This window comes from Marmota monax, unplaced genomic scaffold (assembly GCF_021218885.2).
Source record: "Marmota monax isolate L192 unplaced genomic scaffold, Marmota_monax_Labrador192_F-V1.1 WCK01_AAM20220418_F8-fsc00049, whole genome shotgun sequence".
Classification (NCBI taxonomy): Eukaryota; Metazoa; Chordata; class Mammalia; order Rodentia; family Sciuridae; genus Marmota; species Marmota monax.
This window is the reverse complement of record NW_026694221.1, coordinates 5,968,299-5,992,057: the sequence shown is the minus strand read 5'-3', so window position 1 is coordinate 5,992,057 and position 23,759 is coordinate 5,968,299. Positions and strand designations below refer to the sequence as shown.

The window sequence follows — 23,759 nt, the reverse complement described above, 5'->3', positions numbered from 1 at the left end:
CTTGTGAAATAACTTTATGTTAAGGTTTTGAAAAAGGTAATTTTACTCTTTTAAGTTACTGATATTCAGTAAGTTCCTTATTTTTACATGTAGCTACTGATTGTCATGTATATCTATCACTTTTACCAGTCTGAAACTACTGCAAAACACAAATACAGAAAGAACAGTTTTTCTCCCCTAGGGCAAATTATACATTGGGGTTAAGTAAATACCATTCCTCTTCATGACTCCTTAAAGAATGGATCACATGAGGGCAGCTACCAAAATGAGATTCCAGGCAGCATAGCTGAGAGGCTCGTATTACCATTACTCTACACCAGGAGGCATATTGTTCTCACAAATATCTTCTACTCTACTATTAAACACACAATATTTGTGACCCCAAAAGAAGCTCAAACACATCAGATAATTACTAGTAACATTTTTGTTTATATAATAAATGAATACTCAAAGTTGATTGTTTTGCGGAATAATAAATGTCCTATTTGAAATTCATGGATCTAAACCTTCCAGAAGACAGAGCTTGTGTTCCTGCTTATTTTAGAGCAATCCTTTAAACAACACTAACATTAATGCTATAGAAAACTATCTTGCTGGACCCCTTGTTAAGATGACATAGTAATAAAATGGAAAGTGTACTCTGAAAATTTAATATTATGCTAAATACTTTAAAATCATAAAGTAAGCATATGTATTTTTAAGAAAAACAATGAAGATAACGGAACATAAATAGGTTTTACCATGTAATTTATATCAATCTTTAGTAAACTGTGATAGAATCACCAATCATATATGATAAAGAGAAAAAAGTCATATCAGAAGAATATAAAAATAAAATTTTCATAATTTGAAACTAAAACATTTCTAGAATTTTACTTATTTTTTTAAGTCTAGCAATAATTTTACTCTTCAAAACTCACAATGGTATTTTTAAATTAAAAATTTGCTTAATAATTAAGGTATAAATTTTGCTGCTTCTATGTCCTTTTATTATTGATAATGACAATTAAAAGTACTCATCTCTGTACACCAAGCCTGCATTGTGCCAAAAATATTGTGCCAAAAGCCTGTGGCTGTGATGTCAGTAAGTTAGGATTTAGGTTAGTCTGTACTCACAGTCTGTGTTCTCTGTCAAAATTCTACATTACTCATAAAACCCACCATGAATCAGGAATAAAAGTCAAAAATCAGCCAGGCATGGTGGTGCATGTCTGTCATCCTAGGAGCTCTGGAAGCTGAGGCAGGAGGATGTGAACTCAAAGCCAGACTCGGCAAAAGTGAGGCACTAAGCAATTCAGTGAGACTCTGTCTCTAAATAAAATACCAAATAAATAGGGCTAGGGATGTGGCTCAGTGGTTAATTGCTCCTGAGTTCAATTCCTGGTACCTCCCCCCAAAGTTAAATATCCCAAAACTTTCCAATAATTTTCTAATTGTACCTTCTTAATTTTATAATCTTTGCTCCCACCTACTCCCATCTTTGCCTGACCTGATAATGTAGGCCATGACTTCTATCTTGGGTTCCTTTCTCTCTTCCAGTTATTATATTTACTCCCAGAATTTCATTCACCTTCTATGTTGTCAGTTTTCAGTTTCTAACTTAGAATCATACTCTTAGTTCTCAGGTAATTTTTCCTAGTAGTTTAAAATTAATTTAAAAAATGCTAATTCCTAATCTGAGTTTTTATCATATGTTCTTTAACTTATTTAATTGTGTAGTTTTCAATAAGTAATATGAACTAAACTCTGGGAAATACCCTTAATGATTTATTTTCTTTTATCTCCTATATTCAGCTAACCTCTCCTTCCCATCATTCAAAATCTGATCCCAAACTATGCCTCAATTCACTCTCTTTTATTCTTATTTACTTGAAAAGCTAATATCATTAATTAAGCATCTACTGTGTTATGGGCCCTATAATATTTTATAACAATATTACCAGATATTAGTAGTTCTCTTTTTAGGTTAATAACTATATACCTCAAGACAGTGGTAGAGTTAATCAAACCTTCATAAGTGTCAAAGACAATGACATTTTCACTCCCTGCCCAACTGGCCATGATATGTTTATAATATCAAGAAACCTATACTGCATGTGTATATATACAGTGTATTCATACATATACAGACATTTTATTCATTTAGATAATTTATGCTAAACTATAACAATTTATTGAATCTTTGAATTCCCTAATCCAAGGTTTATTCTATACTAAGATCCTTTTTTTATACATTTATCATAAACATTTATTCTAATTCACTAGTTATTTGTGTCAAATATCTTCTCTCCTACAAAAAAATCAGCATTTCTTTTCCTTTTTCTTTACCCATGTTTGCTTCTTTTCATGGCTTATAACATTTTCCTTACATGCCCCCCTACACACACACAAATTGCAAAAATTTCACAGTTGCCTTAAAACATGCTCATGGGTCTTTCAGATCAAAGAAATCAGATTGAGAACTCTTGCACTAAACTGTTAAATTGTCTAACTTTAGAGTCTTGATTTTAATGTCTACCTCCAGAATAAAACGTAGTAGATTTTACAGGAATGTTGGCAGAATGAATAGGAACATGAGTAAATACATGAATGAATCTTACAAAGACAAAAATAATAGAAAATACTAAGATTGAAGATGCTGAAATTAGATTGCATGCATTCTCTAAAGTGACCCCTGAAGATCCCCACCACGTGGTATTTATAACTTCTTAGAAGCCCCTATCTTTGAGTGTTGGCCCGACCTGAGACTTCTATCTAACCAACAGAATATGACAAAGGTGATAGAATATTATATAGAACACTATCTTGCTGCGAACATACTCCAGATTCTCCCTACATGGCTTTGAAGAAGTAAGAAGTTATGGTGGGAGCCATTCTTCCTTCATTTAAGCCTCCAGATGAACATGCAGCTTGACTGACTCAGTTGTAGCCTGTGGGTCCTTAGCAGAGAGCTTATCTGAGCAACACTATGACTCCTGGTATACATCACTGTGAAGCATGGGTTTTGTTTAAGGTTGCATACTTTGTAGTAATTGCTGTTATGAAGCAATCAAAAAGCAACAGAAAGATAAAGAAATGGTAGGCAAAATTTTGGTTTATAATATAGAATTTTTTTTTTTTTTTTTTTAGTATTAGATATTGAACTCAGGGGCACTCAACCACTGAGCCACAACCCAGCCCTATTTTGTATTTTATTTAGAGACAAGGTCTCACTGAGTTGCTTAGTGCTTCACTTTTGCTGAAGTTGGCTTTGAACTGGAGATCCCCCTGTCTCAGCTTCCCAAGCCAGTGAGATTTACAGGTGTGTGCCCCCAGGCCTGCCCTAGATATTTTTAATCTAGTAAATATTGTGACATCTCTAGGTTTGAGATCAAAATAGTTAATAGACAATTTTTTCAATTCAGATTTTAAAAAATATATTAATAAAGTGAGAACTTATATTCTAAATTCTCATAGAACAAAAAATGTAATCAAATTATGTTTTTATATTGTTGAGCTATTAGAACCTTATTTTTACCTTAAATTCAAATCACAGTAGGACCTTTCCCCCAGTACCTATGATATTATCTATGTGACTCTATGATATTCTCTTAGGGACTGCAGATTCTTTAACTTATGGGCCACTGTGTAGAATTATCCTGAATTGATTCCAAAAATCTCATGGGGTTACAAATATAGCAGGTTACAATATGTGGTTTCAGAGAAATTTTCTTCTAATTTATGTAATTTTCTCAATGTGAATACACAAAAATTGTAATCATGATTCACAAAAATATTTAATACAATATTATGCAATATAATGACAAAAATCAAATTTATGTTTAATTTTGAGGTATACTGTGATCTTTTTCCCCCTGCAGGTTAAAGAATTAGCACAATTCTTAAGGACCAGAATTAAGTAAAGTAATTTTATTTTCATTGACTTTTTTGAATCTTTTACTAGCTAGATTTCAGTTTTCCAAAATGGCAGCTTGTCTCTCATGCCTAATTTTTTAAATGTTCATTTTTTATTGAGCAAGTACATCTCGTGTATTTAAGCATATAAAGAATATTTTGTAATGTAAATTTATATATATATATATATATATATATATATATATATACACATATATATATAATATCTTTTTTATCAGTCCTGTGTCAAGTGATTTTCATATATTTTATATCAATACAATGGAAAAATATAATTTTAAATGTATTATTAAAATTGTGAAAATACAGACAATTAAAAGAGGAAGTTAATACTAAAACTTGGAGATAACTATAATTAACATGGTACATTACTTCTTTCTAAATGTTGTTTATCTGGCTGATTTTATCATCATAGCACATATTTAATTTCTCTTACTGTATTTCATGTACTTGTGGGATACCAACATATTCATTCAGTCAAAAAATATTGCTGGCCTACTATTGGCAAGACACTGCCCTGCATAGAAAACATGGTCAAGCAGTTCTAGAGAATAAGGAGGGTGGCAAATATGAATCATATGATCAAACATATTCTCTTTGAGGAAAAGACATAAGTAAAGATGGCTCCAGTGGAAAGAGCACAGATACAAGATTCTGTATGTGGTAGCCTTATCACTGACTAACAAACTTCGACTTAGCCAAAATACTTCCATTTTTATGCCTCTGTTTAAAACAATGTAGCGCTGAATGGGGTCTCACTAAGGTCTAATTTTAATTGACTATTACCACAAATCAACAACAAACAAACAAAATAAAATGAAAATTACCAAAATCTTCAGCAACAGTTCTCTAACAAGTTGTTCAACTGACTAGCAAACTATCCAATCAACTTCTTAATTGTCAATTCCTTGAAATTCTTATTAAAAATAAAATTAGTGCCCTATAACTTAAACTATAACACCAGTGACAATCGTGTTGAGTCAAACAGTGCAATAAAACATGTATACATGGAAGGTGGTTTCTCTATATGCAAAAACCTTCGCTGTGGAGTCAGGCATGGCTCACTTATACCACTATCTAATTTATACTATTAGTGTGGAATCATAAGAAGCATAGCAAAACAACTATTAGAATTCCTGGCTCACAAAAAGACTTGCATAAATACTAACCAAAAATATCAGGTATCCACACTGCATTTAGTGAAACATGATTCATAACTTCTTTCAGGTAAATTCAGAGGTGCATGACAGGCAGGGTTTTGACATAGTAAATTTAATCTGCAATTTTGCACATGATTAAGCAGCAGAAAATCCTTTAAAATAACATTTAAAGACATACCAGATATAAAAATAACTATTCTTATTTCTCAATGGGACAGGATTAGGACTTAATTCTGAATTAGTGGTAATAGCCCGTTTCTGATCTGATCATATAATTGTTTTTGTCTGCTTTTAAATTAGTGAAATTCTTTCCTCAGTCTACTTAATATTAAAAAAAAAAAGAGTCTTCAATTGAAAATCTCCTTACCATTTATTTTCTTAGAATAAATGGTTGGTGATCATGTTAATAAGTTAACTTCTTAAGGAAATATGATTTACTGCTTCCTGGGAATAGAAAATCTTTGCCTGTAACAACAAAGCAAAAAAAAAATAGCATAATAAAAATTAGATATGTGTGCATCATTTCTGGTGCAGTTGGATAAATTTGTTCTCTGATTTGAATGTATTTAGGACATAATGATAGTAGATATTTGGTTGCCAAAGGGATACCAGACTTGCTCTTTGTTAAAATTCTGTTGTGTGTCCTAGAAACAATAGTTCTGAGGTTTGTGGTTAATGCTTTCATTGCTGAATTCTAGAAGAAATTTTTGAAAGACTTTATTTTACTTCAAAGATGTTTAATGAAGGCTATCACCAATTTCTGTTCATCTAACAAATACGTATACATTTGAAAATCTGTTTTATTTCATTTTCTCCATTTGAAATAAACTTAAATGCATAAAATATGCACATGATATACAAAACATCTGTCTATACCTTTGTATAGTCAACTGTATCTTTAGAACAAAAACAAGAGAATAAGGAAGAAGAAATAAAAGGTGATCTCATGTATTTCATATACTGATTCTTTTTTTACTTTAGTACCAGTTTTCCACTATGTTTTAGAAAATTTTAGCTCTGTAAATATTTCATAATCTATCACAACCAATGAGGATTCTTTTTTAACAAAACTACAGTTCTATTATCACTTTTAGATAATAAATAATAAATTTCACATACCATTAAAAATATAGCCATATTGATATTATCTGCAATTGTCTCCAATGTAATTTTTTTATAGTGGTAGAAACATAAACAAGCCAAATTCTTGGTTTGTGGGGTACCAACTCATTCTGTGATATTCAAAGCAAGTATATGCCTCAGATTTCCTATAAAAATTATATTTTATGTTAACTAATAACTAATAAAGTGTAGTTCTTCATCATGTTTTCTTGAAAAGACTTTGTCAAAAAGAAATTCCTTTTGTCTATTTTTCACATTCACACAGTACATTTTATTAGAATTGTTATATAATTGTTTTAGCAATAAATATAATTTTATAATTTGAAAATAATTTTAAAATATTAATATGTTGTTTTTTCTTCCTATACATACCCTTTTACCTAGACCAGTCTTTTCAATATCCTTCATAAATAAGCTGTATTTTCACTGCTTAGATAAGGATGAGACAGAATGGGGAAGAAGTAAGAAAGCATTTAGCTATTTTGCAAAGTCCTAAACCTATCAAGAGATTATTTTTGTTTGCTAATGAGGCCAAAATAAATAAGTAAATAGTTAAATAAATAGTTGTGTTTTGGAGGGGAAAATATCAAGAAAAATAGTGAAGATCCCTAACAATAGACATTCTGTACATCACTTATTCTGACCCAGAAGAAAGAGAGGAAAAGGAAAGAAACTGAAAGGAGAGATCCCATATTGGTTGGGCAGGACTCAAGAAAAGCCTACAGGATTAAGATAAAAGAGTCCTTGAGGCTAGATTACATAGCAGAATACAGGGAGGCAGAAAAATTTCAGAGAGTTAATGGGCCTTCCTATACATCTAAGCAATGAATCAATAGACACCCTCACAGAAGCCTCATTTCACTCCCATAGACAGATTCTATCAGCATAATTCATGAAGAGGCCAGGAAGACTCGAATAAAGGCAGTCTCATTTGAGACCCATATGGACCAAATGAGACAATTGACATACAAGTTGCAGATGACATAAAAGTCTGAATGTTGCAGTTATTTTTGCATAATATTGAAACTAAAATTAAGGGATAAAAGAAGTAAAGATTCTTCCATATTAATATAATGGAGACTGAAATTTTTAAAAAGAGCCAGGAACTTTGACATACGCCTATAATCCCAGTGGCTTGGGAGGTTGAGGCAGGAGGAGCGTGAGTTCAAAGCCAGCCTCAGTAACTTAGAGAGGCCCTAAGCAACTCAGCAAGAACCTGTCTAATAAAATAAAAAGAAAAAAGAGGCTAGGGATGTGGCTCAGTAGTTAAGTGCCCCCTGGATTCAATTCATGGTACAAAGAAAGAAAGAAAGATATACAGACTTAAAAAGGAAAGGGAAAATGAAAACTCTTTTCCAGTATATGTCAATTAATGGCATAAGAGTGGAACCTGATACAATGAAGACAACCCTAGATAATACTTAAATTATCCACAAATTGTTGCCTAATTTGTGCATCATTTATTCTTTAATTTACATCTTGTGTCAGCTTTGTGTTCACTGTGATGAAATACCAGAGACAATCAACTTATAAAGAAGGAAAGTTTGAATTTGGCTTATGATTTCATAGGTTTCAGTCCATGGTTAGTTGGTTCTGTTCTTCTTAGGCCTGTGATGAGGCAGCATATCATGATTGGAAGCCCTTGGCAGAGCAAAGCTCTTCAACTTGTGGTGGCTGGGAAGTGAAATGCCAAGATGAAAAGGTAGGGTTCCAATATTCCCATCAAGGTCATGCTCACAATGACCTAACTCTCTCCCTATTGGGTCCCATATTCTAAAGATTTGATCACCTCAAAATAGTGCCATAGGCTAGGGACCAAGCTTTCAATGCATAAATTTGGGGTGGTACTCTATATCCAAACTTTAGCACATGTAAAGCCCTTCTTCATTTATTTTTTATAAATCAAAAGTTGGCTATAATATAAAATGAATAATGCCAACAACCCAAAACCTTAAAACAGGAAACAAAGCAGAATAGTGTACATCCATGTCACTGCATATGTGTATTCAAAAATAAGAATGTAAGCTTAAGTCCAAAGTTTCCAAAATCCTTATTGCATGAAACCATTGTACTAATTTCTTTGAAAAATACATAATGAAGATAGTTACTGTGGAAATTAGTTCTAATTTGTAATGATTTTTAAGTGAGAAACATTATATTTGGGGAAAAAATAAGGATCCTTACAGGTATAATATTTATTACTGAGTAACTCTTCAGGTAATACTGATAGTAACTAATACTGATAGTAACTGCTGCTGTTTCACTTGATACAAAATATGGCTCTTCAAAAATTGTTAAGAATGCAGACAGAAAACTTCACTGAACAAAGTGAAACAGTTGAGATCTACATAACAAAATGTTTGCTGGTGATGATTATTCTATCAATTCCACTTCACTCTGCTTCACAAATTCCTCAATTACCAAAAAAAAAAAAAAGTGATTGTGAAATTTAAAGATAATATATCAATAATATCCAAATATAAATTATTTAGTTTTTATCTCTTGATATTTCTAGGGTATTGATACAGGAGGCAGACATTGACACCGGAGCTTAAAATTTTAAGTCCTATGAAGTGTTAGCTACCATTGTCCCTTAAAGCTCTCTTTTGTTTCCCTTTCTTGCTCTTCTCCTTCCTTTTCAATAAGGAATAAGGAGTGTGTTTCTACCAAGAAACCCTGCTGCTTCTGGCTTAGAGACATTCCATGGATCATTATTTTCCTGAGTGAAATCACTATGCTGGGCTGAATATTGGAGTATGCAAGGTTGTGTCATTCCTTGGGCCTCTTTTTCCATATGACTACATTGGTAAAAACTCTGGGGACTTCTTAAAGCAGGCTTCAAAGGTGCATATTTTTTTCTCTAGACTAAGAATCTCTTTTGTCTTCTCCCATTTGGCACCTGGCCCAGTGCTATTGCCCAAGTCTAAGAAGTCATTATGTGAGTAGCTACACATATTGGATAAAGTTCTAGCCAAGGGCAATTTAACTTAAGCATACTTTCAAAGCTAGGGAAAATGCTCTCTCTCTCTCTCTCTCTCTCTCTCTCTCTCTCTCTCTCTCTCTCTCTCTGTTTGGAAGACTCAAACATGGGCTTCCTCATGTGTGCATTTAGAAGAAAGCAGAGGAAGATAAGTGAACATTGTCTCTAGTCTAAAAAACAACTTGTTTGTTCATTGGTCCAGATCAATTCACCAACCACCAACAAAATACTAATTTTGTCTCATTCTTACTAATTTTTTTGTCTTCCCTGAATGTATATTGTCTTTAACGACTTGAGAAAAAAATTACAGCTGGAATGTGCTGGGGCCTGCTTAAAGTATTCAAAATATCTCAATTCTCTTGACAAAAAAGCTAAGATGAAATTTAATATTACCACACATTTTAGTAATATTTTTCCATAAAATCTTCATATATTTTTCTTGAATTTATGCTCTACAACATAACCACAGTTTTTGTGGAAATGTGTATTTAGATGAGCATTTTTATTTAATATTTTTCTCCAAATCTGTCTTTGGTTTTTTAGTACTGTGGGAGTCAAAAGACAAACATCAGTTTCATTTGTGCTTGCAGATTGCAGTTATGATAGTAAATATATATATATATATATATATATATATATATATATATATAAAGATTTTGCTACATTTTAACAAAATACTTCAATTGGCTCTGGCTTACCACAGACACAATTCTATGACAAACAAAATATATAAGTACGACTTTGTCCATTTCATTAATGAATCCTAAAAGCTGCTATTGCTTTCTAGTAGAATATTTTAAAATTCCTAATTCAATTAGTTCACTAGAAAATTCCCCAGTGTTCAGCAACTTCTGAAAGCCACTGATTAAACTCACAGCACTCTTTAACCTGCATATATCTAAAATATGTCATTCTGCTAAAAAATTTTTTAAATATCATGAAACACTACTTCAGGAAAGGGTAAATCATTCACCTGGAATAACATAAATATATTGAAGGTATTTCTATAAAATTGCTTTGGTAAACTATTTAGACATGTCCTAAAACATTTTAGGTTAGTATAATGTGAACTTTTTTTTTTTTTTTTTTTTGTTAGTGTTGCTGGGGATTGAACCCAGAGCCTTGAGCATGTGAGGCAAACACTATACAAACTGAGCTATGTCCTCAGTAAAAGTGTGAATATTTTTGTCTTTATTTTGACTGAAAGACAAGAAGATCCAACCCATCCCACATAATTTTTTAAGAGGCAGTGAAGAACTAGTTTTGAGACTATTAGCTTAATGCCAATAAAAGATATTTCATGACAGAGTGGAGGAAGTTGTGATTGGGAAAACAGATCAGAACAAGCTGCTATCATTTCCCCCTACCCCTGTAAGGGGACAAATGGATGAAAATTGTGGAAACATGAGTTTAAGAGAATAATTCTATAAAATGAGCCCACTATACAACAACTCCCCACATGCTTTGCCCAAAAGCAATCTGCCTGCAGCCCTACCTGGCCTGAGGGACAGGAAATTCCTCAACAACCTGAGGCAGGGGCTGGAATGTCTGGCAGTGCATATAGGTAATGAAAGACGGAGGTTGATAAGAATGGGGCTGGTTATCAAAGAAAAGACCACATGTTGTTAACAGCTAACCTCTGGGATGGGGATCCACTTTCTAGCCCAAGGAATTGCTAAGGAGGTTAGCCCCTGTGCTGCTCCTTCCAGCCCTCAGGAGAAGAAGAAAGAGAAAGTGGGAGTTTCTGGGGTCTATAAGATACACAACATCCAGTTATGAGGAAACCCAGCTCTGGGCTCCCTTCATTTCAGGGATATCTGTTGCCTCTATCACTCTCTTCAATAAAACTTGCTTTCTACTCTTGCCTTGACATTTCTTGGGTGTTTAATCTTCAACACCAAGGGAACAAGGACCACATCCAGATCTACAAGACTAGTGTCACCCTTACCTCGCCACTGGAGTCTAGAAAAGATTGATTCAATGGAACCACTTAGATTCCTTGATGTTTATTTATACTGATGAGTGCCAAGAATCTAGAAATTTCATGTCTTTTATTTTCCTTATACAAATGCACTTGTGTTTCCTATACAAAAAAGATATAGAACACTAAACAGTAAGAGTCAGAGCTGGCATGGAGTTTACTTAGGAGAAAGAAGATGCAAATGTAACTCCACATGTATAATATTAGCTTATGAGAAAATCAGCACCCAGACACAGTGGCATGATTCACATGGGGTGGAAGTTACAGGTAGAAGCATACCTACAAGAGATCTCTTCCCTGGATAGAAAGGCACCTTAAAATCCTGGAAGTCAGAGAACAGAACACCAAAGCTGGATTACAACAATGAAACTAGTTAAGAAAGCCCTTTTGTACTTTTTACCTCCTCTTGATATTCCTACTTCAATCACAGAAATGCCAGAGGCACTTTAATATCTGAAGCAGTGGGAGCTAAAAAGCTACAAAATTAGGAAAAATTCACCATACCCCTATTTCCCATTTTAGACAAACGGTTTGAAGCAGATTTAAAATGAATTAAAAGACAAACCAACCAAAATTTTCCCACCATTTTTCTCTCCTTTTTTTCTTTTCTTTTTTTTTTTTTTTTAGTTTGGATATTTTCTTTTTATGTTGGCAATTTATGTTTCAGATCATTTTTAATTATACATCAAAAGTGGAAGAAAGTTACAGATATTTTTTGTATACCCCTGACCCCAAACATGGACAACCCCCACCCCCACTATCCACATCATTAACTAGGAAGAAAACTTTTAAGTAAAATAAGATAGAAACTATGCCCATTACCCTGAGATACTGAACATTACAATTTTGAACATTTTTTAAATAAAAGTGAACTACTCAGATTTTTTATTTTATATTACATATATATTGGACAAAAATAACCTTTGCCCAAGATTTCCTCCATTGCCTAAGAAGAAGCAACACTACAGAGTTTTCTTTGAATGAGCAATTATTCCTGAGGTAGTGTGGATGTGTGGAGAAGGAAGGTTCTGGTAGAATACACCTTATCAAACATCCAAAATGAATCCAAAACTCAAATAAAGGAAAAAATAATAATACAAAGCAAAATTAATAACTTGTCTCTTCACACTTATTTTAATAGCTCTTTAATGTTTTTTTTTTCCTATGAATTGTTCATTGGAAAATATCACTGCATAAGACAATATATACATATATGTACACACACATATACAATTGTTCTTTTATTATATTCTACTTAATAGTATTTTATGAATTCTAAAATATGTGCTTTCACATTGTATATCTTTGGTATCAGCATATCTTGCAACTAATGGCTTCATTCAATGATACTTGTATCATTTTTCTTCTTTTTTAATGGTTCATAAAATAAAGATGAATCATAGAATTTAACAGCCAGTATATCAAGCATAATACACTTGATCTATTTCAAAGAATATAACAATAAAGCCATCAGAGAATGACAGAATGTCCATTTAGCCGAACCCTAGGATCACTGTTACAAACTCAAGTGCACAACCAAACCAGAACAACGCCAAGGAGTCAAAGTGCTGAAGAGGACTCACCAGAGTTGGGGTCGGAATTGCCATCTGCCTCTGTCCTCTTGTCCGGAGAAGCCTGGTCGTAGAATTCATCCTGTGGCTGAACCAGAGGAAGAGGGTGTGAGATCAGGGTTCCACTACCCACCGGCTCATGGTCTCCAAGACCACTGTCACTGCAGCTTTCCTGGGAGCCGTCGGGGAGGTGAAAGGTAACACGGCGCTGCGACTACAAAGAAGATCACAGGACATGCTGATTAACACTCCTCCCACATAAAATGTTTTATGTGCACTGGAACACAAAATCAGACAACTTTCAATAAATGACACAGTATAAAACTAAAATAAGACTAGAGCAAAGCTAAGAACAAGCATTCATTATTCGCCATTTATTAGTTAATACACAACTGGCATACTATGAAAAAGAATTTCAATTGTGTATGATTCAAGATTATCAAACTAAAGCAAAGCCTTTGAAAAGTGTAACAAGAAAAGCAAAATAGAATACTTATGCCAGTCAACAAAATTATAGAAAAATCTCTAAATAAGAATAAATATGCAAATATATTTGCTGAATAGATCTGAATAAATGCGTAAGTAATGCAAAATTTTACTTCTTTCGAATGATCAAGTACTGTGCTTACTTGAACTTTTTACAGCAATTTTTGCAATCAATGTATTTCCCACACTTTTACATCCTGTTTTTAAAGAGCAATTTTTATATCTAAACCAATACTGGAACAATTAATTTAAGTTAGTTTAAATAACCAAGTTCTGTGAAGTTGCAATTGATATTGTTTTCTTCATAAAATACTTTTAAACAAATTATTTTACAAGAATAATTTTCATAACCATGCTTTTGTGAAAAGAATGATATTTTCCCTTAGAGATTAAATGAGTAAACCATTATTGCCCATGCCCAGATATTTCAACCAGTTTTTGGTTATGTAACATTCTAGTTGAAAAGTATTCAGAATATTATTTTGTATCTATTTGCATCATGCCATTCTCAGTAGCAAGCTAAATGTTTATATGGTTACTTCAATAAATGTTACTACTTTAATAAAATAAAAATATGCACTTCAGTACAGATCACAGTTTAGTTCTCTTGGTAAATATCCTTTTAGCTGATGTAATCCATGAGATATGAGAATATTTACAGCAAACTGGAATGAACACTTAGGCTTTAGGAAATTTCATGAGAGTAGTAAATTTGTGCTATACTACTGAGCTTAATTTTCATTCTGCTTTAACAGCCAAAAGACCTTTCAATATCATGCCACATGTGACCTCTTTTATTCAGATTTAATAAATTATGAATATATAAATAATAAAATATATGAAATATAAATACATAATGTACACTATCATCACTTATGTTGCCTAATGTTTGTGTTTTTCAAGAGACTATTTACAGATTATATTCATTTCGAAAAAAACAGGAAGACACTGAGAAACTAATGCAATAGAGAGATATACTGCAACTCTATAAATGTGGTTTTATAGACTGACAGTAGAACAGAGCCTATTTTCTATGAGTCACTGGTTCAAATCCAGCTCAGAGTCATAATGGAGAAGAGCTGATACCACTTTATTGCTGTTCAATGACCTGTGTGAAATGAGTTGATAGTTCAGTACATTTTTAATGAACTGATTCCAACATCACATAAACTATAATCATAAATGGTACTAATTGCATCCATTGTAGCACATTTCACCTTCATGCACAACTATCTTATGAGCATCCTTCCCCTCTCAAAGGTTTTGACATGTGCCTAGGTGAGTGCTATAGAAAAAGCAAGTCAAACATGAATATTAATATTGGAAGTATATTTTTCCTTACATAAGGAAGATCACTTTTCCATTTTTATTGTAGTATTTCTGTTCTCCTAAGAATTTAACCTTCTCGGGAAAACTGATATTTTCAGTTTGTATTTCAATATGCTTTCAATCTATCAGTATCCTTTTGTGGTAAAGTCAATAGTGAGGACAATGAACAGATTATCCATTTTACATGACTATCAAACATGGCTTTTAAAATGACTATTCTGACAAAAAGTCCACAGATTTTAAAGTATCTTTGGTTTTATCCCTGCAGAAATTTCTCTTAGATATAATGCAATGAGTAAAAAAGAAACAAAACATAAGATAAAACTAAAGGAACAAATTATTTTCTGATATTATAAAGAATTTCTTGAAGTTACATAAAATATTAAGAATTGTTAGAGAAAAATTTATATTAGTGACAGTTTTATAAATGTTGCTTCAATTACAATTTTTTGTTCAAATGTCCAAATATACAATGCCAGTTATGCTGTAATGCAGCACTTCTTGCTGCATTAAAAAAAATTATTAAGCATATATTCTATGCCTGCTACTATGGTTTACTGAGAACAAAAAGTCTAACCTATTTTTTCTAAAATGATTTCAAATATAGTTTATTAGACTTAATCCACATATTATTATACTATGATATTTCCTTAACATTTTATAAGTGTGAATTTAAAAATTATAAATTTCGTATAATTTATTTGCAAGGAGACTATAAATTAGAATGATATAATGTTCAAACTACTGTGGCTTATGGAAATATTTCTTAATTAATTTGACACAAAGATGTTTAGGACCTAATTGGCAGAATGTGCACAATTGATCTGCCTGATGGGAGGTGGGGGTGGTGATGCATATGGACTAAGAAATGATATATGAATATTATGGTATGAAGCAAATTGATCAAGCAAATCCATCACTAATTTATCATGATGATGATGGATGTCAGTAGAATTTTAATCTGAACTATCAAGGCAGACGTATGGAAAGGATCTAAGTAAATTGAAATGCAGACTATTTGGAAGAGTGAAGTGTTAGGAGACAGAGTATCTGTGGGTGTAATAAAGGACTCAAGAGCACCTGTTTAGATTGGGGTGAAGAAAACCAAAGGGGATGTCAAACCAGACTGCCTGGTTTGCAGTCCTTGCTCTGCAGTGGCTGGCACAATTCAGGGAACTTTATCTTCTTGAATTAGTCCCTGGCTTTGAAAAAAGGAAAAAAAATAGTGCTCGTGGTGTTAAAGATCAAAATAGATAAAATAAGTAGTGTTCCAGATTCATAATACTTGTCATACCATACATACTCAATAGAAGTTAGCTATAATTCTTTAAAGCTACATTCTTTTAAACTTCTGGGTCTATCAATGTTTGGCTAGTTTTAAAGATATGATTCTTTCACACCAGAGAAAAAAAGCATTACTCTTTTTAGAAGAGAAATGTGAGAAGCACTGAATTTTGGCGTGCCTCCCAAGGGGCCTGTGAATCTGGTCAGCTCAGGGCCCTCTCTGAGGTGAGGCCACTCTTTGGTGGGATTGAAGGATAGGGAAGAACAGTCTAGAATTCATGTTTCCTCCTCAGAGAAAATGAAGATCTGCCATTATCATTTCAGGAAATCTAAAATTGTTTGTATATTCAGAGAAAGAAAAGAGGGAAAAGTTTTTATTTACTATTTCTGAGAATGTGGATTCCAGGCTTACCCTCATGGAAATATGCCCAGTCTAGACTGTAAATGTTGTCAAACCCTGTCTGCAGAGTAGGGGCAATGCATGCTCAGGAGACTGCTTCAGACTTTCTAGAACTTGGACATTTACATTTTGTTTTCCTAAATCTATCTTACCCATTAAATTTTATCCCATGGAAATTATTGTTATTTCTATAATTATTAATTATTGGATGTTTCTGGTTATTGGTTAAATTTCACTTTTGTTTACCTTGATTTATTACTGATTGGTTAGTTCCAGGTCACTGACTCCTCTGAGAAAGAATGAGATAAAAAAGTAACTAATTAAGACTGCTTTTTATTATTTTCTGTCAGACCTGCTACTATGAATACTGACCAGGTAGGGTTATTTTCTTTTATTAGAGACTACACAAGTTTAAAGTGCCACATATACATGTATGAGTATGTACAGGATCCACCAAGTCTGAAGGTCCACACAGGTTTGATGTGAGAATCATTACCAAGCACCTATACTACACATTTTTCTTGAAGTTTTGTAGAAAGGCAGATAAGAGAAAATTTGAAATGCTTAGGGAAGTTAATCAGAATCACAGAAATACTGAATCACATAAGAAATCTCACTTATTATTTGAGTGTTTTTCTTTTCTTTTTCTTACTGGTATAGCATAACATTTACCAATGAATGATTCACATTCAAGTGTATGATTCAATGCTATTATGTAGAGGAAATTTCATGGGCAAGGTTTGCTGGTAAGTTAATTCATAAAATATCAAAAAGTTAGAAAAATGGAGAAATGCCTAGTAGATGATTAACAAATTATGTAATAGCATTCAATGAATATTGTACAATACTTATATTTTTAATATAATATGAAAATTTTTATTAGAAATTGCTAAGTGTAAAAATCAGATTAGTAAATGTTTTCCTAGTTCGATTGCTGTTGTGTGTAATGTATGTTTTTGTGTGACTGTATATAATCTGATGTATAACTATGCATGTACCAAGTGTTTAAAATAATCTTATTTGAGCCAGGCACGGTGGCATATACCTGTAGTCCCAGCTACTAGGGAGGCTGGTACAAAAGGATCCTAATTTGAGGCCAGGCTGGGCGACTTGTTAAGACCCTGCCTGAAAATAAAAAAAAAAAATAAAAAGGACTGAAGATGGAGCTCAATGACAAAGCACCACTTAGTTCAATCCCTAGTACTGCAAAGGAAAAGTTGGGTAGTGGGGGAGTAGTTATGCTTGATCATGAACATGGTATTTTAATTTTATTATTTTGACCACACTAAACTTTCTATGCATTATGAGCCATTTTCTAGTTTGCAATTATTTCTCTTTATTACTTTGAGTAAATTAGAGCCCAATTCAAGAGAACAGAAAAGTCTGTCATATAGTAGGTATGCTTTCCCTTGAGCTTAAGAATGCCAAACCATCTTCTGATTCCTTTGATATTCTAACTTCCATTCTTTACTTTCTTAATCTTTTTAATCATTGCAATAAAAGACCTTGCCATGTCCTCAAATAACACAATAACAACAGGAATCCTGTGTTATAGCCAATCATTAAAAATCTAGTAAATAACATCTCTAGTTAATGATTGACATTGAAAGTAAGTTTCTTATTAAAAATTATAAACTGATATTATAGAAATACAAAAAAGGTACTATGGATTTTTTAAGTATTACTCTATTTGTAGAAAATTCTTTAAATATTTTCTCAATGAAATATAATCCTTAATCAATTTAGTTCTCTTAACCAATGTAAGAAATAATATTTTATCTTCTATCTCTAACTCAACACACACACACACACACACACAGAGATTTATTCTCACAGTAGCAAAAAAAATCATCTCAAAGAGGATTATTAAAAATTATGAAGAACTGAAAACCATATTTTAATACAAATATTTATAATATTAATTAGAAAAAAATTTGATCTTATGTAATTTGAAGAGAACATACTTGAATTGAGATTTTTACAGCCCCAATGTAAGGGTCACTATATTAATACATGTGTTATTTTTCATTTCCATTTTTCATTTATATTTTCTGTAACTGGTACATTGAGCTAATCTTGTATGCTTTTTATTAGAAGTACTTATGTTAAAACAATTACACTAATACAGAACTTATGTCTATTTTTTAAAGTTGAAAATTTAATTTAGAGATTTAATAATCTATTTTAATCCATTACATTTTTTTTTGAATGATGAAATAAGGTAGAGTGACTTGTCCTCATAGGTCATGACAAGGAACCAAACTAAAATTCATACTTTCTGGTTTCCAATATAAAACCATTAGCATTTCTGACTCATCTATTCATTTAACAAATCAACACTAAGCCCCTCCTGTATACTAGATGCTATTCTAGCAACTAATAATACAATAGTGATGTATTCATCAGTGTTTTGTCACTGTGAACAAAATATTTAACAAGACCCATTTAGAGGAGGAAAGTTTATTTGGGTTCATGTTTTTATAGGTTTCAGACCATGGTCCTCAGACTCTGTTACTCTGGGCCTGAGGTGAGATAGAAAATCATAGCAGAAGGACATGGCAAAGGAAAGCTGTGTACTAGCTCATGGAAGCTCATGAGTAGTTAGAGCAAAGTGCAAAGGCATGTGACCAGTGACCTACTCCTTTTAGCCATGTCCCACCTGCCTACAGTTACTACCCAGTAGTCCTTTTAAATTATTAATCTATCAAATGGATGGATCTTAATCCATCAAATGGATTAATCCACCAATTAGGTTATAGCTCACATAATCTAATAACTTCACTTCTGAACATTCTAACATTGCCTAAAACATAATTTTTTCAGGGGGCATCTCATATGCTGGAATATATAGAAAATATATCACAAACTTTACTAAAAATATTACGCTCTAAAAAGCAGAATTTATTAAGCTACTTCCCATTAGTTCTCAGGGTGTTTTTGGCCAGCTACTGTGTCACCTTTTCACAATATGATTCCATTCTGATGCCTTCCAGATACACAGATTTAAGCAAGGTCACTTTATGAATAGGAGACTTTCACCATATTAATCAGCAGTAACCCATGCAGACTACTTTTTAAAAAGGTGGGGGAGTAAATGCTGAGTTTATGCCAGTATAATCCACAGATCTGTTGCCAGCCATAAATTGAAATCCATTGCCAATTTATGAAAATAAAATAAGAGTGGAATAAAAGGTAACAAAGACTGTTCTAATAGGCTAATTTTTTTTTGACACAAATACATGATTTTTAATTGCATGTTCTTGAGTGTGTTCCCCCTGCTGCCCCCAGTCTGGGTAGTTAGAGAAATGTTAACAGCCTCAAATATGGATTGATGAAATCAAAACCAGCAAGTGTTATAAAGAATGTATATAATTGATATTTTAGGATCTTGTAATGAATATTTCTTGAATTCAGATGGGTTAACCAAAATTGAAACAGGGATCCTAAAGGGGACAGAGTAGCAAGAAAATATCATTGTCCATCCTGCAAAAGGCTTTCCCATGGGAAAAGCTGTCTTTTTTTTTCACCAGTAAGAACTTTTCAGAGAGTGCTGTCCTGATTCAGAAACTGCAAATGAAATAAAACAAAATTCCACTGGCTGCCAACTTTTTCTTCTTTCCTCTCCCAAAGCTTATATTTTGGAATATTTGGACACAATGGGGTAAGATTCAATTTGTGTTTGAGAAAGATGTATAAATTCACTGATCATAGATAATGATTATAAAGTTATTAGCAATATTAAAATATACCCTTTTGATTTCTAATTTTGCTTATAGTATGTAAAGAAGGACTAGGGTATAGATGATACCTGGTCTATTAAAATCAAGTGGCATTTCTAGGGGAAATGGAAAGTTCCCCCATACTGGACTTTGCTCTGTTAACAGTTTGCTGTCTTTGGCTAAGTAACTATCTTTCATTTTGGGACAGGGCTGTCACCTTTCACTGTAACTTGCTACACAATTGCATGTTTAGAATTTGAAGAATTTTTAAATAATGTGCATGAGAATCACACATTGACTTAAATTTGGCCTGTTTAATTTTTATTCCTTAAATGAAGGACCTATATATTTTTGAAGGCTTACTAGTGATGAACCAGCCTAATTCCACCTTAAGATTGGGAGCCATCTCGTCACAAAGGCATGAAAAGTTAATTTCTGCTTCACTATAAATTACTGCGATTTCTAAACTTGTTTGAAATGCCTGCCCAAGCCTGGTTTTCCCTGACCAATAACAATCCTCTCTGAAACCCTAATGGCGCCTCATAAATTCTGATGTTGGGATCTAAATTTACTCCAAGGGCTGAACCATTTAGACCATTAGCCTACTCTCTGCTTTTGTATTATGCCTGTCAAAATCCCGTTATCTGTGAGTTTTCAATATACCCCCCTTTTGCAACTTTTTGTGCTATAAAACTGCACTCCTAGAGAGCTGGAGTACTGTCTTCTATTCCCACAGATTTTGGGAAAGGGACAGTCTTGGCCAGTCAGAATTATGAGCTTGCCTTAATTTGATTTAATTGGAGTCAGTGGTCTTTTCTTTGCATCATGGTTTAACACTAGAATGTTCTAAATATCTTTTTAAGACTCCTGATAATGGAAGGTTTCATGTTAATGATATATGGTGATGTGATTAATATTTGATATTTCCTTTTGATTTCAGAAAAATCTTAAAGGAAGTTTTTTCCTCAAAAAAGAAAAAAAAAACATTTAAAAACTGACATCTTTAAGAAATCTGAGAGGTAATTACACTCTTAGAACTCATTTTTTGTATGACAATGTTTCTATAATTTAAATGTTTAAGCAAATACAAAATAAAAGACTTTCTTCTACATCCTTTTTCCCTAGGGGATATGAGAGAATGAAAAAGATTTGAATTAGCTTCTCTTTTAGGTTTGGGAAAATCACTGCACCCTTCAGGATCCTTTGGGGTCAAAAGAAGCAGAGAGTATTAAAAATTGTCTTCATTGTTGGTTATTTCACTTATATTCTTATTTAGTCCCTGCTATCTGAAATGTCCTGAACCTATTTCTTACAGTTAAATGTTGCCCAGTAGGAATGTAGTACTTTATCTGAGCATACAAAATATAAAGTGACTACATTTAACAGGAGCAGCTGTTCCTGAATCTACAAGCAGAATTTTTGCATCTATAAATTATATGTACAGAAATATGGAAGAAATAACTCAGCAAGAGTCCTATCCAATTTAGTTTTCTAGTTCAAAAAAAAAAAAAAGATCTGCATGATGGAGTAAGTTACCCTTATCATATTTGTAAAATCAGCTTGTAGCGATTTAATTAGAAATTACACTGTTATCACCACATTTATTAAGTAAATATATGGGACTCACTGCTGTAACATGTAGCTTTTTTTAAAAAGATGACTTTTTTTTTACATAAAGATAAATCACTAAAAAACATATGTCAGACCTATCAATATTGATAACAGAAATGAAATCTGATTTAACATCTAGCATTCAAGAATTTATCTCAGCTAACTTTAACAGAATTAACAAAAGAGAAAATGGGAATCTCCCTAGTGTTCCCCTTTGTTAATAATTCTCAATATATAATAAAACTTGTAAATTCAAAGCAGGTCATTTTTTAAAAATTAAGTGGTAGCTTTAAGACATAGTCCTAATTTTATATTATAATTAAACTCAGACCACAGCACCTTGACTCAGAAAAAAATTTAAGCAAGGATCACACACAAACAACACACACACTTCTCTTCCCTGGTATATTCCTAAATTGGCTCACAATCATAATTATCTAGTCAGAACGAAAACTAGTAATTCAAGGCTGTAGAATACTGATCATGTTATTCAAAGTTAGGAAAAGAAACACAAATGGAGGGGTAGAAATGATCATGGTTTAAAGTCTTCAACAAATGCCTTTACTGTACAATAAGGTTGTTCAACGTCCCCATGAAGGATTGGTAATTTGCATCTAAAATGCACTATAATCTGTTTCAACTGACTTTGAGTCATGCATTGCAATTTAATTTTATATGTATAACTTCTCATCTTTTTTTTTTATTTTTGGTAGCATAAAGAACAACATTAACTTCGGTGTGGCGGTGCATGGCTAGAACCCCTGTGACCTGGAAAGCTGAAGCAGGATGATTTTAATTTTGAGGCCAGCCTCTGCAATTTAGGAAGACCCTGTTTCAAAGTAAAAATAAAAAAGAGCTTGGGATATGGCACAGTGGTAGAGTACCATTGAGTTTAATCCCAAGTACTACAAAAAAATAAAAATTTTAAAAAAGAGAGAGAAACAGATATAATAGAATAAAAAAAAAATTAACTAGTCCTAGCAAATACAACATCTATCTGTCACAGTCAGACCACAGATCACAATTAATTCTGAGCCTTCAGTCATGTGTTCTTAAGCAAAAAGGAAAGCAGCAGTAGAATGATGCTCCTGGAGCACAACTTTCTACTCTCTGATTCAAGGACATTGCCATATAAACAGTAATTATTAGCATAGGACCCACAAAACTGTTATGTTAAAAAGCTTAATCCTCTTCATCAGTTTAGGGGGTGTCTCTGTTACACAGAGAAAATGGACAGTGGGACATAGTATACAAAACATAGGTAAAGATACAAATTACAGTTACAGGATATGGAGACGTTTCCATACAAGTTCAGGATATGAAAGTGATGCTATTGGATAAGAATTATATTCTCTCTTCCAGGCTGTCATATAAATATCCTAGAAATGTTTTCTAGAATTTTCTAGGGACAGGAAGTAGAGTGGATATGAATGGGGCTTCCTTTAACTAAATAGATCACACACACAAAAAGCATCCTTGGAATTTCAACTGAAATCTTTGGTTAATTAATCAATGATATGAAAATGATAGATGGTGGATGATTTGATAGATAGATGGAAATTCTGACATGATATAGCTTTCCACTGCAAACTGTATGTGTACCTACACACACACACACACACACACACACACATACATACACACACACTAAAAATAAGAAAATTAAGCAAATATATTATTTGTTCTTTGTAATTGCATTGTGAAAATGCTTATGTCATGAAAGGCATGCATTTTCTTACTTTTTTTAGTTGTCCCAAAGAACATCAATGAAAATATAGTTTGTAACTGAAAATTTTTAATGTGGAATTTATAATTCTCAAGTCATATTTCTTTTTTCCCCCAAGTCATATGTCTTTATTGCATGTGAGGAAAAGTAAAAAAGAATTTTTAAAATGTTGATAAAACATATACATCTGTGTATACATATTTGTATATGAATCCATGTTACAAAACCTGTGCACAAACACCAATACAGACAGACACATTGTCCTTATCTTATACCATGGAATTGTCCCTTTTTAGAGAATGGAATTGTAAAACATGACTGATATTATGAATAAGATCATTATTTATTAATGTTGAAATAAAATTCAAACTATTGGTTCAATCTAAGAAAGCTTAAATTAATGTAGGTAATGTAAAAAAAAATTTTTTTGGAGTGTGGCACTGATGCTAAATATTGAGCCCAGGGCCTCACATATGCT

The 23,759-nt window shown here is 32.6% G+C and overlaps 1 protein-coding gene across 6 annotated transcripts in view; it reads right to left on the bottom strand.

The window, feature by feature from the left end:
* Positions 1 to 23,759, bottom strand: part of Pcdh9 (protocadherin 9) — an 874,581-nt gene that overhangs the window by 304,619 nt on the left and 546,203 nt on the right. For 3 of the 6 annotated variants that reach the window (XM_058586100.1, XM_046466462.2, XM_058586103.1), the window contains one exon: positions 12,739 to 12,940. In XM_058586100.1, coding sequence (XP_058442083.1) covers positions 12,739 to 12,940 — 202 coding nt within the window. The remainder of the gene's footprint in view (positions 1 to 12,738; positions 12,941 to 23,759) is intronic. The other 3 variants (XM_058586101.1, XM_058586102.1, XM_058586105.1) reach the window with 1 other exon arrangement.